Source organism: Oryctolagus cuniculus, chromosome 15, assembly GCF_964237555.1.
Source record: "Oryctolagus cuniculus chromosome 15, mOryCun1.1, whole genome shotgun sequence".
Taxonomy (NCBI): Eukaryota; Metazoa; Chordata; class Mammalia; order Lagomorpha; family Leporidae; genus Oryctolagus; species Oryctolagus cuniculus.
Window position 1 is genome coordinate 54,147,238 of NC_091446.1, and position 13,774 is coordinate 54,161,011.

A 13,774-nucleotide genomic window follows, 5' to 3' on the forward strand; every position below is an offset into this window, starting at 1 on the left:
AACACAGATGCTATACTATGTATTAAATTAAAGAGAAAGGAAAACAGTTCATGTTTCCTTATTAAATTATGAATTTTTTGAAATAATATGATCATTAAATGCAAATAAGCATAACTGATATAAATGTAAATTTTTCCAAACTTGAAACAGTCCTTCAGATAAACTCGCTGGCAGAAGTTCTGAATAGTTAAGTGTTCTGTTTTTACAAAATGAATGCAGTCACCTCGTCAACATAATTAGTTATCTAGGTAAAAGCAATTACAATTGAAGAGAGCTTTTTTTCGGATATATACTTTAAATAACTAAACAGTCCTACATTAAATATTTGGCCAGTTGCTTGCATGTCTTCTGTTTGACACTCTAGTTCTATTTCTATCCTTTTCTACCCTCACTTTATGCCGAAGAAACTCGATGTAAATGGAAACCACCAATGAAATGGGAACATTCAGATTTCAGCAGTGCCAGGGGCTTGAGTTGGAAAATAGTGAGGCCAGCTCCTTTCTATGGGGTCCCTGACTGTTGGGGGCATCCTGTACAGTAGGCTAGAGTTCCTCTCCTGTCAATTCAGCTGTTTCTTGGTATTCTGGACATTGCTCTTTCCCTTTTGCCCTAAGGAAAATAACAGATAGGGTGCTGCACCATCACCACTAACTGTCCACCAAATCCACCTGCACCTTTGTAAACAATTTCTTTATTGAACTCCACTCTACTAACCAGCTTCATTTAGAACCCTGCTTTATAGTATCTGATACCAGGAGTGGCCTTGGAGAACTGATCCTCAAAACGGGCTCCTGAATTGGGTTCTTCACATATGCATGTGGTGTCCAGTGTATAGGGAAGGAATCGATGTTGAGTCTGGGGGCTGAGATGGAGCACTGAGGACAGGGTTGACTGAAGACAGTTGACAGAAGAGGGTTAAGTAGGAGGTAGAGCAGTCTGAATGTGTCAATGTGGATATGCTTACTTAGAACTTCGGATTTGATCATAGGACTTAAGCACCCAGGAGTGGCACTAATGGGCTGGCTAACTAAATGCTGAATTCAGTCATAGCCTACAGTCAGTTAGGTTGATGTGCTAGAATTTCCCCAGAATAATGGAGAGGAAGGATTCTGACAGTTCAGGGAGATGAAATTGTAAAACCTACTTAGCCATTTCCTAACCAGATCCCTAGGAGACCAAATCCCTAACCATATCCCTGGGGAGACCTAGAGGAAGCTCCTGGATCTTGGCTTCAGATTAGCCCAACCCCAACCATTTAGGGAGTGAACTCACAGATAAAAGATCTCTATCTCTACTTCTCTCTCTCTCTGTAACTCTGCTTTTCAAATAAATTAATTAATTAAAAAAAAAAAAAAAAAGATGAGAGCACCAGCAGATTCAGTGTCCAGGGACGCTCACCCTTTGCTTCATAGCTGGTACTTTCTCATGGTTTCTTCTCTTTAGGGAAGGGGCAAACTAACTCCCGAAAAGCTCTTTATTAAGGGCACTAATCCTACTCTTAAGAGCTCTGTCCCAAAAACCTAATCATCTTCCAAAGACCCCTCTTCTTAATGCCATACATGGGGGATTCAGTGTCAACATGAAATTTAGAAGGTTAGATCATGGCTACCTCCTATCAAGAAGTAACCTAGGTAACAACTACAATATCAGGAAAATAGAGAGTGCTTCGTATATTTATTTCCTTTTCTCTTGTTCAATTTGTATTTCAAAAATTCAACACATTATAAACACTGAAATAAATGTCCATGTTGGACCATGCATGGAGTTCTAATTTTGAAAGCTTATGCTCTATTCATTGCTTTTTTAAAAAAATTTCTAAATATCAAATTACTGCCCATGGGATTGCAAAATATTTTTATTCCTTTTATGGTTAGAATGCTCTAAGAATTTGGAAGGGGTCCCACTTCTGAAAGTGATTGCAATAAATCCAAAATGAGTAAATATGGAAAATATTCACATTCAACAGTTAAATTTTGAATAAGAGAGCTATATAGTTAATTTTATCCCTTTCATTTCTACAAATCCTAAAAAGAAGCAGTTTGGATAGGTTACTGAAAGAGGCTCCCTGAATCATTTCTAATGGGATACATCAACTCAAGTGTCACCCAAAGATTGTTCTGAACAAATGCACATATTGTTTGACTTTACTTGGAATAAACAAAAAGCTTAAAATTAGATTATTGCTTAAACACAGAGCCATTAAATTAAAATAAGGCCAGACATTTGGAATTAAGTCAGTTTAAGATAGTCACCTTTCATTAAATCATGGCTACAATATTTGGATAGTTTTATTAGCTTTATGCCACAGTCATAAAAACTGAGTTAAAATTTCACAGTAAATGCATAGTGCTTTTACACAAATTCACAAAATCCGTAACTTTAAACAAACACATTTTACATTCTAAAAGACTCCAGTAACCACTAAATCACTAAAAACAAAAAGAAAAAATTATAAAGTTTTTTTTAAGTCATTTAAATCACTATGGACCTAATTTTTTTCCCCTTCAAATTGGGAAAAAAAGTATATATATTGACAATAATTCAATGCTGTTTCCCTTCATTTCTCTCATTTTTTTCTTAAGTTTCCAGCCCTATATTACTATGAAAGTTCAATACATTTAAACTGATTTAGAAAAAGAAGCTTTATTTATAGTCTTATTTGTGTAGAATGACTTCTCAAAAAACACATTTTTCAGATTAAAGGAAATGTTTGTGGTAACATAAGCTCCACTTGCCATTTCAAAATTATAAGATGAATTAAGAGATGGAAGGACATTAATTAAAGCATGAGTAACTTCATAAAATAACCATTTTACATAACTTATAAATTTAAATTTTTTAATCTCAAAATGTAGACACAATGATTTAAGAACATAGTGCATTGATTGACCAGAAACAAGAAGAAATTTGCCTAGTTACCATGTAGGATGATTTTTTAGTGATCTTTTGTGTGTGTATTTTTTTTTTTTTTTGACAGGCAGAGTGGACAGTGAGAGAGAGAGACAGAGAGAAAGGTCTTCCTTTGCCGTTGGTTCACCCTCCAATGGCCACCGTGGCCGGCGCGCTGCAGCCGGCGCACCGCACTGGTCTGAAGCCAGGATTCAGGTACTTGTTCTGGTCTCCCATGCGGGTGCAGGACCCAGGCACTTGGGCCATCCTCCACTGCACTCCCGGGCCACAGCAGAGAGCTGGCCTGGAAGAGGGGCAACCGGGACAGAATCCGGCGCCCCGAACAGGATTAGAACCCGGTGTGCCGGCGCCGCTAGGCAGAGGATTAGCCTGTTTAGCCACGGCGCCAGCCTTGTGTGTGTATTTGATAGAAACATTTTGTTCTCTGTCACAGGTTCCCAACTCTGAATGCAGTGTTCTGATTAGAGATGGAATTCTGCATTAATGGAGTCTGTGTATATGTAACTATATGTTTGTGTATGAGTATGTGTGTCTATTCTATGTATATGTATATCTGTGCAGAGATATATATATGGTGATAGTGCTAGAGACTCCATCATAGTAGCTTCTTTTTTTTTTTTTTTTTTTTTTTTTTTTTTTTTTTTTTGGACAGGCAGAGTTAGACAGTGAGAGAGAGAGACAGAGAGAAAGGTCTTCCTTCTGTTGGTTCGCCCCCCAAATGGCTGCTGTGCTGCGCCGATCCAAAGCCAGGAGCCAGATGCCTCTCCTGGTCTCCCATGCGGGTGCAGGGCCCAAGCACCTGGGCCATCCTCCACTGCACTCCCGGGCCACAGCAGAGAGCTGGACTGGAAGAGGAGCAACCGGGACAGAATCTGGCTCCCCAACCGGTACTAGAACCCTGGGTGCCGGCGCTGCAGGTGGAGGATTATCCTTGTGAACTGCAGCACCAGCACAAGTATGCTTTTTGGTCACAGTTAAGTCAGAAGTTAGTAATAGAAAATCTCAAATGTGTATAAACTATATAACACAGTCCCAATAATCTCTGGATAAAAAAAATTTTAAGGAATTTTTAAAAAATATTTTGGATGGAATTAAAGTGAAAACTACTATATGTGATAAAGCTAAACAATACTGGGATATTTATAGCACTGACCTCAACTTCTACCATAAGAAACTAGCAAAGAAGAGAAGATTAAGCACAAATTAACCCGAAGAAAACAAATGAAAGAGCTTTAAAAAACTAAAAATAGAGCTTAAAAAAAGCAATATATTTGATACATCTCTACCAAAATTAAACAGGAGAAAATATACAGAAGACAAAATTATCAGTATCATCAATGAGAGAGATGATAGCATTAAAATTTTTACAAATGTACAGAGTATAATAAGTAGTTATTGACAAGAACTGTGAAAGGTCTGAGGTTTTACCTGCGGTACCGGCCATCGTGTCATTGTTTCATGGATGCTGGCAGAAGATCCAGAACTCCTGAGGCAGAAACAAAGTTAGAGAAATACATATTAAAATATGTGAAAATAAACTAAAGAGAAAAGAATGTGAAAGAGCAGAAATTAATGAAATAGAATATACATTACATAGAGAAAACAAAATAATGAAGTGATTCTTTAGAAACATGAATGAAACTGATGTTTTCCTGATAAGGTTTTAAAAATAAAAAGAGAGATAAGTTAGAAAATTCTATGTCAGTAATAAATTGAGACATCTCTCTGAAGATCATACAGACATTAAAAAGAGAATATGAACAATACTGTATCCAAATTTTTGCACTTGGTCAAAATGATAAAGCTTGGAAAATTCTAATAGCTCTATATCAAATAAATTAAATTAAGTTAAATTAAGTTAAAATTTTTTCCACAAAGCAATTTCCAAGTCCAGATTGCTTCATGCTCAGGAAAAATAAAATAAAATTGTTCTTACATGAATCTTTCCAGAGTTTTGAAAAAGATCAACATAACTGTACTACCAAAATCTGACAGATATTATAAGAAAGGAAAACTTTTGACACAGCTCCCTTATGAACATATTTGCAAAGTTCCTAAAGAAAATTTTAAGAAATATAATCCAATTGTGTATAAAAAGGAGAGCAATGTAAGTTTATTTCATGAAAGCAAGATTTATTTAATATTTGAGAATCAATCTGCAATTTACTACAGTACCTAATGATCAGAAATTATGTCACTTTCTCATTAGAAACAGAACAATAATTTCATAAATCTCACAATTATTATAAAATCTCTTAGCTAGCCTAGAACAGAAGAAAAATTCCTTAATGTAATTAAAAATTAAAAGTATCTACAGTCACCTATAGCAAACATCACAATGTTCAAATATTCAAATCTCTCCTCATGAGAATGGAAGTGAGGATGTCTGCTATCACTAGTTATTTCTAATATACACTGGCAATCCTAGCCAATGCAATAAGGCAGGAAAATATTAAGAGCATGAAACTGGAAATGTAAGATATGAAACTCACTGGTCATTTGGCTCAGCAGCTAAGCCATCCCTTTATACCGTTACTCCTTTTGGAGTGCCTGTATTTATGTCCTTGCTGCACCCTTCATTCCAGCTTCCAACTAATGCACACCCTGAGAGGGCGTAGGGAATGGCTCAAGTACTTGTGTCCTTGCCGTTCACATGGGAGACCCAGAATGAGTTCCTGGCTCCTGGCTTCAGCCTCACCCAGCCCTGGCTGTTGCTAGCTTTTGGAAAGTGAATCAGCAGACGGAAAATTCTCTCTCTCTCTCCCTCTCCCTCTCTCTCTCTCCCTCTCTCTGCTTCTCTCTCTCACTCTCTCTAGTCTCAAATAAATCTCATTTTCCACATTTCACATAATTGTATGTGTATAACACAAAAGAATCTACAGAAAAATTATTACTGGATTTCACAGATTTTTCTCAGTCATTAAATAAATGACCAATATACAAATATAACTTTAAATGAAGTGAATACTCCATAAGGAATCTGGATTCTTGATGCACAATATAAAAATTTCCAATCCAGTTGAATTTTGGATCTAAATGTGAATACAAACCATTTAAGTTTATAGAAGATAGCATAGAAAAAAGCCATCATGACCTGAACAGGTCAGCAAACTATGAAACATCCACAAACTATGAAAGAAAAAGTTGATAGTTTGTCTACATTAATATTAAGGACATCTTTTCAACAAAGGGACAAAACTTTGAGTAACTAGGAGAAAACGTTTGTCACAAAATATTCATTTACAAAAAATGTTGCACTAAAATGTCTTTAATTACATTTTTGCAAGAACTTTTTGAAGTTCCCTCTTGTGCACCCAAAAGGACATCCACATAGATAAAGAACTACAAATCAACAAGATATAAGGCAGATAAACTAGAATTTTTAAGTGGGTGAAAATTTAAATATACACCTCACCAACAAATATAACCAAAGAAAATTTGTGTCCAACTTTATTTGTCATCAAGAAAATGCAAACAAAAATCAGTTGTCAGCCGATCTCTTTTGATATGGTCCCTAGAGGTGGTCGTTCCTATAGCTAGCTTGACTTCATTTATACCGTGATGTTTGGATCCCAGAAGTGAGGATTCCAAGAGAGAGGAACTGGAAGCTGCCAACCTCTTAAAGAGTTTGGGTCCAGAACTGACACAGTGTCACTTCAACCACATGGTAATAATTAAAACAGGATTAGGGTTAGGGTTAGGGTTAGGGCTAGGGTTAGGGTTAGGGTTAGGGTCAGGGTTAGGGTTAGGATTCAAGTGGTGCAGAAATAAACTCCATCTTTCCATTGGAGAAGTGATAGAGAATTTTGCAGTCATCCACATTGCATTACATCTTCCAAGCATCCTCAAATTTAAGCTTGTTCAAAACCACCTCTATCATCAAAGTTCATTTCAGATTCTCTCTCTTTTATGAATTATTAACCCCCTAAACTGAAAATAGCTCTTCTATTTCCCCCTGTGAACTCTCATTTTATCTCTACCTTTCTTGGGGCACTTTTAACTTTCAACCTTGAATTATTTATATAAATCTTATCTCTTCTACATTTTAAATTACATTTATTCCTAGTTACTGAAATAAGAAATTCATACTGTAGAAAATTAGCAGGATTCATTTCTGCATGATATGTGCCTCCTCCACGTAACTTTGCATTTATGAGATGCTTAATAAACATTTATTAAGTAAAGATTGGAATAAAATCCAAGCTTTCTAATAGGTTGATTGGAGGTGCTTCTGAGGTTGTTCGGCTGGCTATTTTCTGGCTTAGACTCAATCATATGTTTTTAGATAGAGGTAGGCAAAGTGATACTAAATAATGTGCGTGTGTGTACTTTACCAGGCCTATACTGGGAGGGGCGAAAAGGCGGAGGAATCATAAAGGAGAAAAAAGGAAAGGAAAAGAAAATAACATAATCACTGCCACTTACCGAAATCCTAACTGTGGGTCAGGCACAGTTCTGAGCACTTCATCCTTCTCACATCCTCAAGGTTGTGAAGAAATGGGGGGTGGGGGGGAGTAAGCCAGGAGCGAAGAACAAAATAAATAAAAGAGCCAGAAAAAAATTACCCTATGGAACCCTGAACAGCTCTAAGACATCTGAAATTCTAATGTAAGTTGGCTGCATGGTGAGGGGAGTCAAGCCCTCGGCACATTCCTAAGAAAGTACTTTGAGCCGGCGCTGCGGCTTACTAGGCTAATCCTCCGCCTTGTGGCACCGGCACACCGGGTTCTAGTCCCGGTCGGGGCGCCGGATTCTGTCCCGGTTGCCCCTCTTCCAGGCCAGCTCTCTGCAGTGGCCAGGGAGTGCAGTGGAGGATGGCCCAAGTGCTTGGGCCCTGCACCCCATCGGAGACCAGGAGAAGTACCTGGCTCCTGCCATCGGATCAGCGTGGTGTGCCGGCTGCAGTGCACCAGCCGCGGTGGCCATTGGAGGGTGAACCAATGGCAAAAGGAAGACCTTTCTCTCTGTCTCTCTCTCTCACTGTCCACTCTGCCTGTAAAAAAATCTTTCTTCTGAATTAGAATTTGCTCTTTCCATATCAATATTAAGTCCTGTCCATTTTATGAATTCTTTATTTAAATAAATACATCATTTTTTTTCTGGAAATTTAAAGTTTGAAGGCTTCAAATTCATTTAGTTTAATTTTTAATGTAATATTAAAATCTTCAACTGCCCATACAGGAAAAGAAAAACTAATGTTACTTTAGTTTTAAATTGTTTTCTACCTAGAGGTAATAGCACAATTTTTCTGAAACTTTTACTTAACAACAAAAATGTAGTGTGTATTTTGTACTATGCTTTATGACTGTTTAAAAAATGAGTGTAGTATGTTACATGATATCAGAAAATTATACAATGTATTTGAAAAAATAAAATTGAGTATTTAAGCAACTAATAGGACAGCTTTGGTTTAAAAAAGCAAGATCATGAAAGTGGTGGAATATAACAACAAAATCAATTTTTGTTGGAAGACTTAGGAATTGAGGTGAGCCTTTAAAGATAGGTAGAATTTAGAAAGGTTAACAAAGAATATTCCGTATTTGAGAAAGCAGAAACTACTAAAGGTCCAAGCAAGAGGATGGAGGCAAAAACAATTACAACATTTTCACCCAATAATAGGGAACAGAGTACACATCTTGATCAGGCTATGTATTGGTGATTATTAGAAAATATAATCTAATTAGTAAGATAGGCCAGATGGTGACAAACTCTGACTGGATGCTTGCCATTGTGGTTCAAACTTGGTATAATAAACAATCTAAAGCCATTTTCATACTTGATTGTGAAAGTATTTGATGTATTAATGAGAACTTTACTGAGTTTTAACACGGGAAATTTCTTCTTACAGTGTAGTGGGAATAAAATAATGAAATCAGTCTCCTTTTTGCCATGAAATCAGCATGATTTTCCATAAAGAGATTATTAGTTTTGACATGAAGCAAAGGTCAGAGTTTGGGTGTGTATTTGTGTCCATAAATATGATGATTTGTGTAGGTGTTTTAATTTCCAAAGCCAAGGTCAAAAGACAGGATTAGGGCTGTGCAGTGTCATGGCAACCAATCAAGGTGTTCGTTTCAATCCAAAAGTAGTCAATTTACTGGAAAACGTTCAATCAACTAAGTTCAGATTTAAATAGCTATGAAGTATTTATGAAAAGCAACCACAGTTCATTTTTTTAAAAAGGTATAAAAATAAGCATATATTTCCATGAAGATATTATTGTTTAAACATGTAGCAAAGGTCAGAGTCTGGGTGTGTATGTGAGCATGTGTGTTCGTGCACATTTCTGTGTTTTAATTTCCAAAGGGAGGGTCACATGGCAGAAATTGGACTACTTCAGGACAGCCAACCAATTGGTTGTCATTTCAGCCCACAAAGTAGCCCAATGTTTAAACAACCAAATTTAAAATAAAATATTCAACAATTAATTATGAAAAGTCACTCTCAGTACATTTAGTGAAAGGTATTGATGCATATATTGCTTTACCAGTTCTCACAGCTTGTTACTCTATCATAAAAACAAATTTGATTAAATGATGGAGTGTATTTCTCACTAAAAATATGTCCATTTCTACCCAATGCCTATATATTCTAGGTGACTAGAAATTGATTTCCAATTCATAATAAAACATCTACAAAATTACCAAATGAGAACTTTCATCAATTACTTTTCATTTCATAAATATGCTTTGAAAACACTTCATTAATTTTACAGAAAGTCATTAGGTTAAATAAATCACCTTTTGGGTACATTTAAAAATGGAGTAAAATAATTTATTTCTGAATGCTTCAGCATTTCAGGAAGTATTAATAAGGTCCTGACTTCCTGTAGGTTAAACCAAACATTGTTTGATCATTGCTTTCCTGAGTCTTAAAAAAACGAATTACAAAAATTATAATTAACTTCTTGGAAAGGTAGTGACATAGGGCATGTTTACCAAAGTACCTTCTTTCATTTCCAACTTAAATTAAGATTAGGCCTATGCTGTAAACTCCAAAGAAAACCTTTATATAGAGAGAGGACAGTGGAGGCTAAACTCCAACTCTCTCCCGTTTATGAAAATATAATCACAGGTGAAACATGATGGAAAACCTAAGAGTGCCCTCTAACTTTTGTTTGTCTGTTTATTGTCTTTGAAAAAGTTTAAAAATATTCAGCATAGGGTCTGCTTTTTCATTGCTATTGAGAAAAGCTTGCCAGTGGGTGGGAAATGACTTCTCCAAACAGCACTCTTGTCATTTCTATCTGCCATTCCTTGTCATAGTTACCTTGGAGCGTAGTCAAGGTTATTTTGAGTCAAACATTAAGCTATATGTTAAGAGAGAGTCTCCTTTCTCTGTTTTTTCAGAAAAATTTTTGAAAACTCTACACTGGAGGCCAGTTTTCTGTGTTAGAAGTGTGTATTGTTTTGAGGCATGTACTTTCAGATTCCTCTTACCGAACTGGGGGATATATAATGGGAAAGAGATCATCTCAACTAAAAATAAATAAGTAGTTTTTTAAAAAATCAGATAATTTTAGCAAAAAAAAAAATGAGAAAAAAAGGAAAAGGAGGAGGAAGAAAGAAAAGGGGAGTAGAAAAAGAAAACAAGGAGGAAAAAGGAATGAGATAAGAAGAGAATGGAAGGAGGGAAGGTGAAAGAAAGGAAAGAAAAAAAATAGACTCACTAAGGATAAACAAAGTCAAGATTTACTCTAGAGAAAAAAAATTGAATAGTTATTCTTTGAGCCCCCAAAGAAATTAAAGGAAATACTTGCAATGTCTAAAGAAAAAATTAGACAAAATTTTATTTAAAAGGCAACTGATATCATAAAGAGAGAAAAATAAGGGCATTGAAAGACTTTACTGTATTTGAAAATAGTGAGGAAGAGAAACAACATTGCAGAAAAGCCAGCCCATGACATGAAAAACAAACTTTATAAAATCACATAAGAAACATGAAGAAAAATACAGAGAAACAGGGGATCCCAGGGGTCTGACATACATAGATCTTTGTCTCTGAAGTAAACAGCAAAATGGATGGACTAAAAAAAGAAATTACCAAAAAATATAATTCAATAACATTTCTGAGGTGAAAGAAGACAGGATCTGAAGAACAAAAGGAATCACTGTCCTAGAAAAACAAAGGTGTAGAATGACAGATTCTGAGATATTGAACTTCACTGCAGTGTTGAAGCATCCAAGCCTTGCCACCCCTGTCTCCCACCACCCTGCAAAACATCACCAACAAAGGAGGAGGTAAAACAAAACACAAACTTGAGACTACTTGTTAGGATCTTTAGAAGCAAGAAGATTGTGGAACAATGTCAACAAAGTTTTGGGAGAAAAGAAATGTGACTGTAGAATCGTACTAAATCGAATTGGTATTTAAATGTCCACACAATAGGACATAATCTCAAATATTCAAAATTTGAGGAAGCATATCTCCCACATATTCATGTAGCTTTTCTGATAAACCTTGTCAACACAGTGTAGCCAATACAAACATTAAACTAAGCAAAAACAAGAGGAATGGGAAATTCACAGGAAGAGAGATGATTGGTGTCTTAGTTTGTTTTGTATTGCTATAACAAAATGCTGGAGGCTGGGTACTTTATAAAGCAAAAGACGTCTTTGGCTCATGATTCTAGTGACTGTAAAGTGCATTGGTTTCTGTGAGGGCCCCCTTGGGGCATCACAGCAGAAAAGCAAACAGCTGCATGCTAATGGCCTGCTCTCTCATGTGCTCATTGGGTTCTGCAAAAGAGAACTACCAAGTACATTAATCTCTTCTGAAGGTGATGCCTCATGACCTAATCACCTGGCACCAGGACTCTCCCCTCAAAACTATCACAGTGGGGAGCAGACTTGTAGCACATAAACCTTTGGACGACACACTCAACCAATATCAAGCCAAGCAGTTGAAGAGTGTTAAGTTCAATTGAACATAAAACTTAGGCTGAACAACTAGCAAGGTATAAAACAATGTAATTATTATAATTTCTCAAGGAAACTTTGCTTAGTATTTGCAGGAAGTGATACTGAAACACTCAGCACCACAGTATAAATCAAAATTCTTGGTATGAAACAGCACACTCAGAAAAAGATAATAATTCATAGGGGTGGGAAAAGTTCTCACATGCAAGCATAGCAAACAAGAAGGCATTGATTCCCTTGGTTGGACTGTCATCCTCTTCTACTTCTTGGGGAGATTCATTCCCTGCCCCCATGAAGTCAGACTTGAACATTTACCTGAGTTGAAGTGTCATTACATGGATAGAGAGAAGTTTTTGAAGTTTGTTGTGCTTCTTCATCACCCAGACTGGACATCAGGAAGTAGAAACAAACTAATGTACAGTGGGTATGTACCAGGAATAATAAATAATTTTTATGATTATAAATCCCTGATATTTGGGAGTAGTTATTTTATAGTAGCAGATCTAACCTTTTCTCACTAGTATATTACCCCAAACCTAAAGAACAAAGGAAGGGGTAATCTATTTACTAGAGTCTAATACATGAAGGAATCCTGGAAAGAGGAACCACAAAACTAGAACTAAAGTCCCAGAGGTATGCAGCATAGTACAGAATCATAATAAAGCAGTAGGAAATGGGGTAATAAAAACTTGACATTTGCTTCATTTTGTCCTTTCACTTTCCTCTGCTTTTGGATCCATTGGCTAAGTCCAGCTGGAAATACAGGGCTAAAAAGGGCAGTATCCTGGGCCGGCGCTGCGGCTCACTAGGCTAATCCTCCACCTGCGGCGCCGGCACACCGGGTTCTAGTCCCGGTTGGGGCACCAGATTCTGTCCCGGTTGCCCCTCTTCCAGTCCAGCTCTCTGCTGTGCCCAGGGAAGGCAGTGGAGGATGGCCCAAGTGCTTGGGCCCTGCACCCCATGGGAGACCAGGATAGGCACCTGGCTCCTGCCATCGGATCAGCGCAGTGCGCCGGCCACAGCACGCCGGCCGCACCAGCCGTGGCGGCCATTGGAGGGTGAACCAACAGCAAAGGAAGACCTTTCTCTTTGTCTCTCTCTCTCACTGACCACTCTGCCTGTCAAAAATAAATCAATAAATAAAAAGAAATAATATGTAATAAACATAATGCATTAAAATTAGAAATGAAAAACATATATATAAATAAATAACACAATAAAAGCTGGTTGAAAATTTTTTAAATCTCTAGAAATACCTTTAGCCAAAGAGTAAATCTAAACAAAACTTACATTTGGAGGAAAAAAATCCACACAGATAATAGGAAATACTGTTCTGCACAGAGCCATGTATGATTTCCCAGAACTGGGTGGCCTCCTTTTACTCCCACATCTTTCATTTATGCCATTTATGTAATTATAAGAGACAAAACGCAACCTTTAAGTTATCACCTGCTCTAATATTATAAAATTCTTGATGTTAGGGCCATTTCTTATTTATTTGATTCTCCGACAGATCTTACCATAAAGGAGTACTCAGTAAATAGATACTCAGCTGAGTCGATCTTTATACCCATATTAATAAAACCAGAATTTTCAAAGCTCTTACATTTTAAAATCATTTCAGTTACAAAGCAAAAGGGTCATAATTTGTGCACTGCATAAATTTCAAATATTTTTTACATTATTTTTATATTATTTTTTACATTTTATGTTTAAGAGACACGTAGTGATAGACAGAAAGAACTCCTTTCTACTTGCTCAACCCCCAAATGCCCACATTGCCCAGCTAGGGCTGGACCTGGGGTTAAACAGACGCAGTGAACTCATTCCAGGTCTCCTACACAGGTGGTAGTAACCCAGTTCTTGGAACCATTATTGCTACCTCCCAGGGTCCATACCAATTTGAAGTTGGAATAGAGAGTAGCGCTGGAAACCAGACACTCTTT

General features: G+C 36.8%; 1 protein-coding gene across 6 annotated transcripts in view; it reads left to right on the forward strand.

Moving 5' to 3' along the window:
* CABCOCO1 (ciliary associated calcium binding coiled-coil 1) overlaps positions 1-13,774 on the forward strand; it is a 104,675-nt gene that overhangs the window by 45,836 nt on the left and 45,065 nt on the right. Inside the window, exon 6 of one of the 6 annotated variants that reach the window (XM_051823867.2) lies at positions 10,260-13,050. The exons of the other annotated variants lie outside the window; for them this stretch is intronic. Within the exon in view, the coding sequence (XP_051679827.1) occupies positions 10,260-10,271 (12 nt within the window). The 3' untranslated portion in view covers positions 10,272-13,050. Of the gene's footprint in view, positions 1-10,259; positions 13,051-13,774 lie in introns of those variants that run through there. 6 annotated transcript variants of the gene reach the window in all.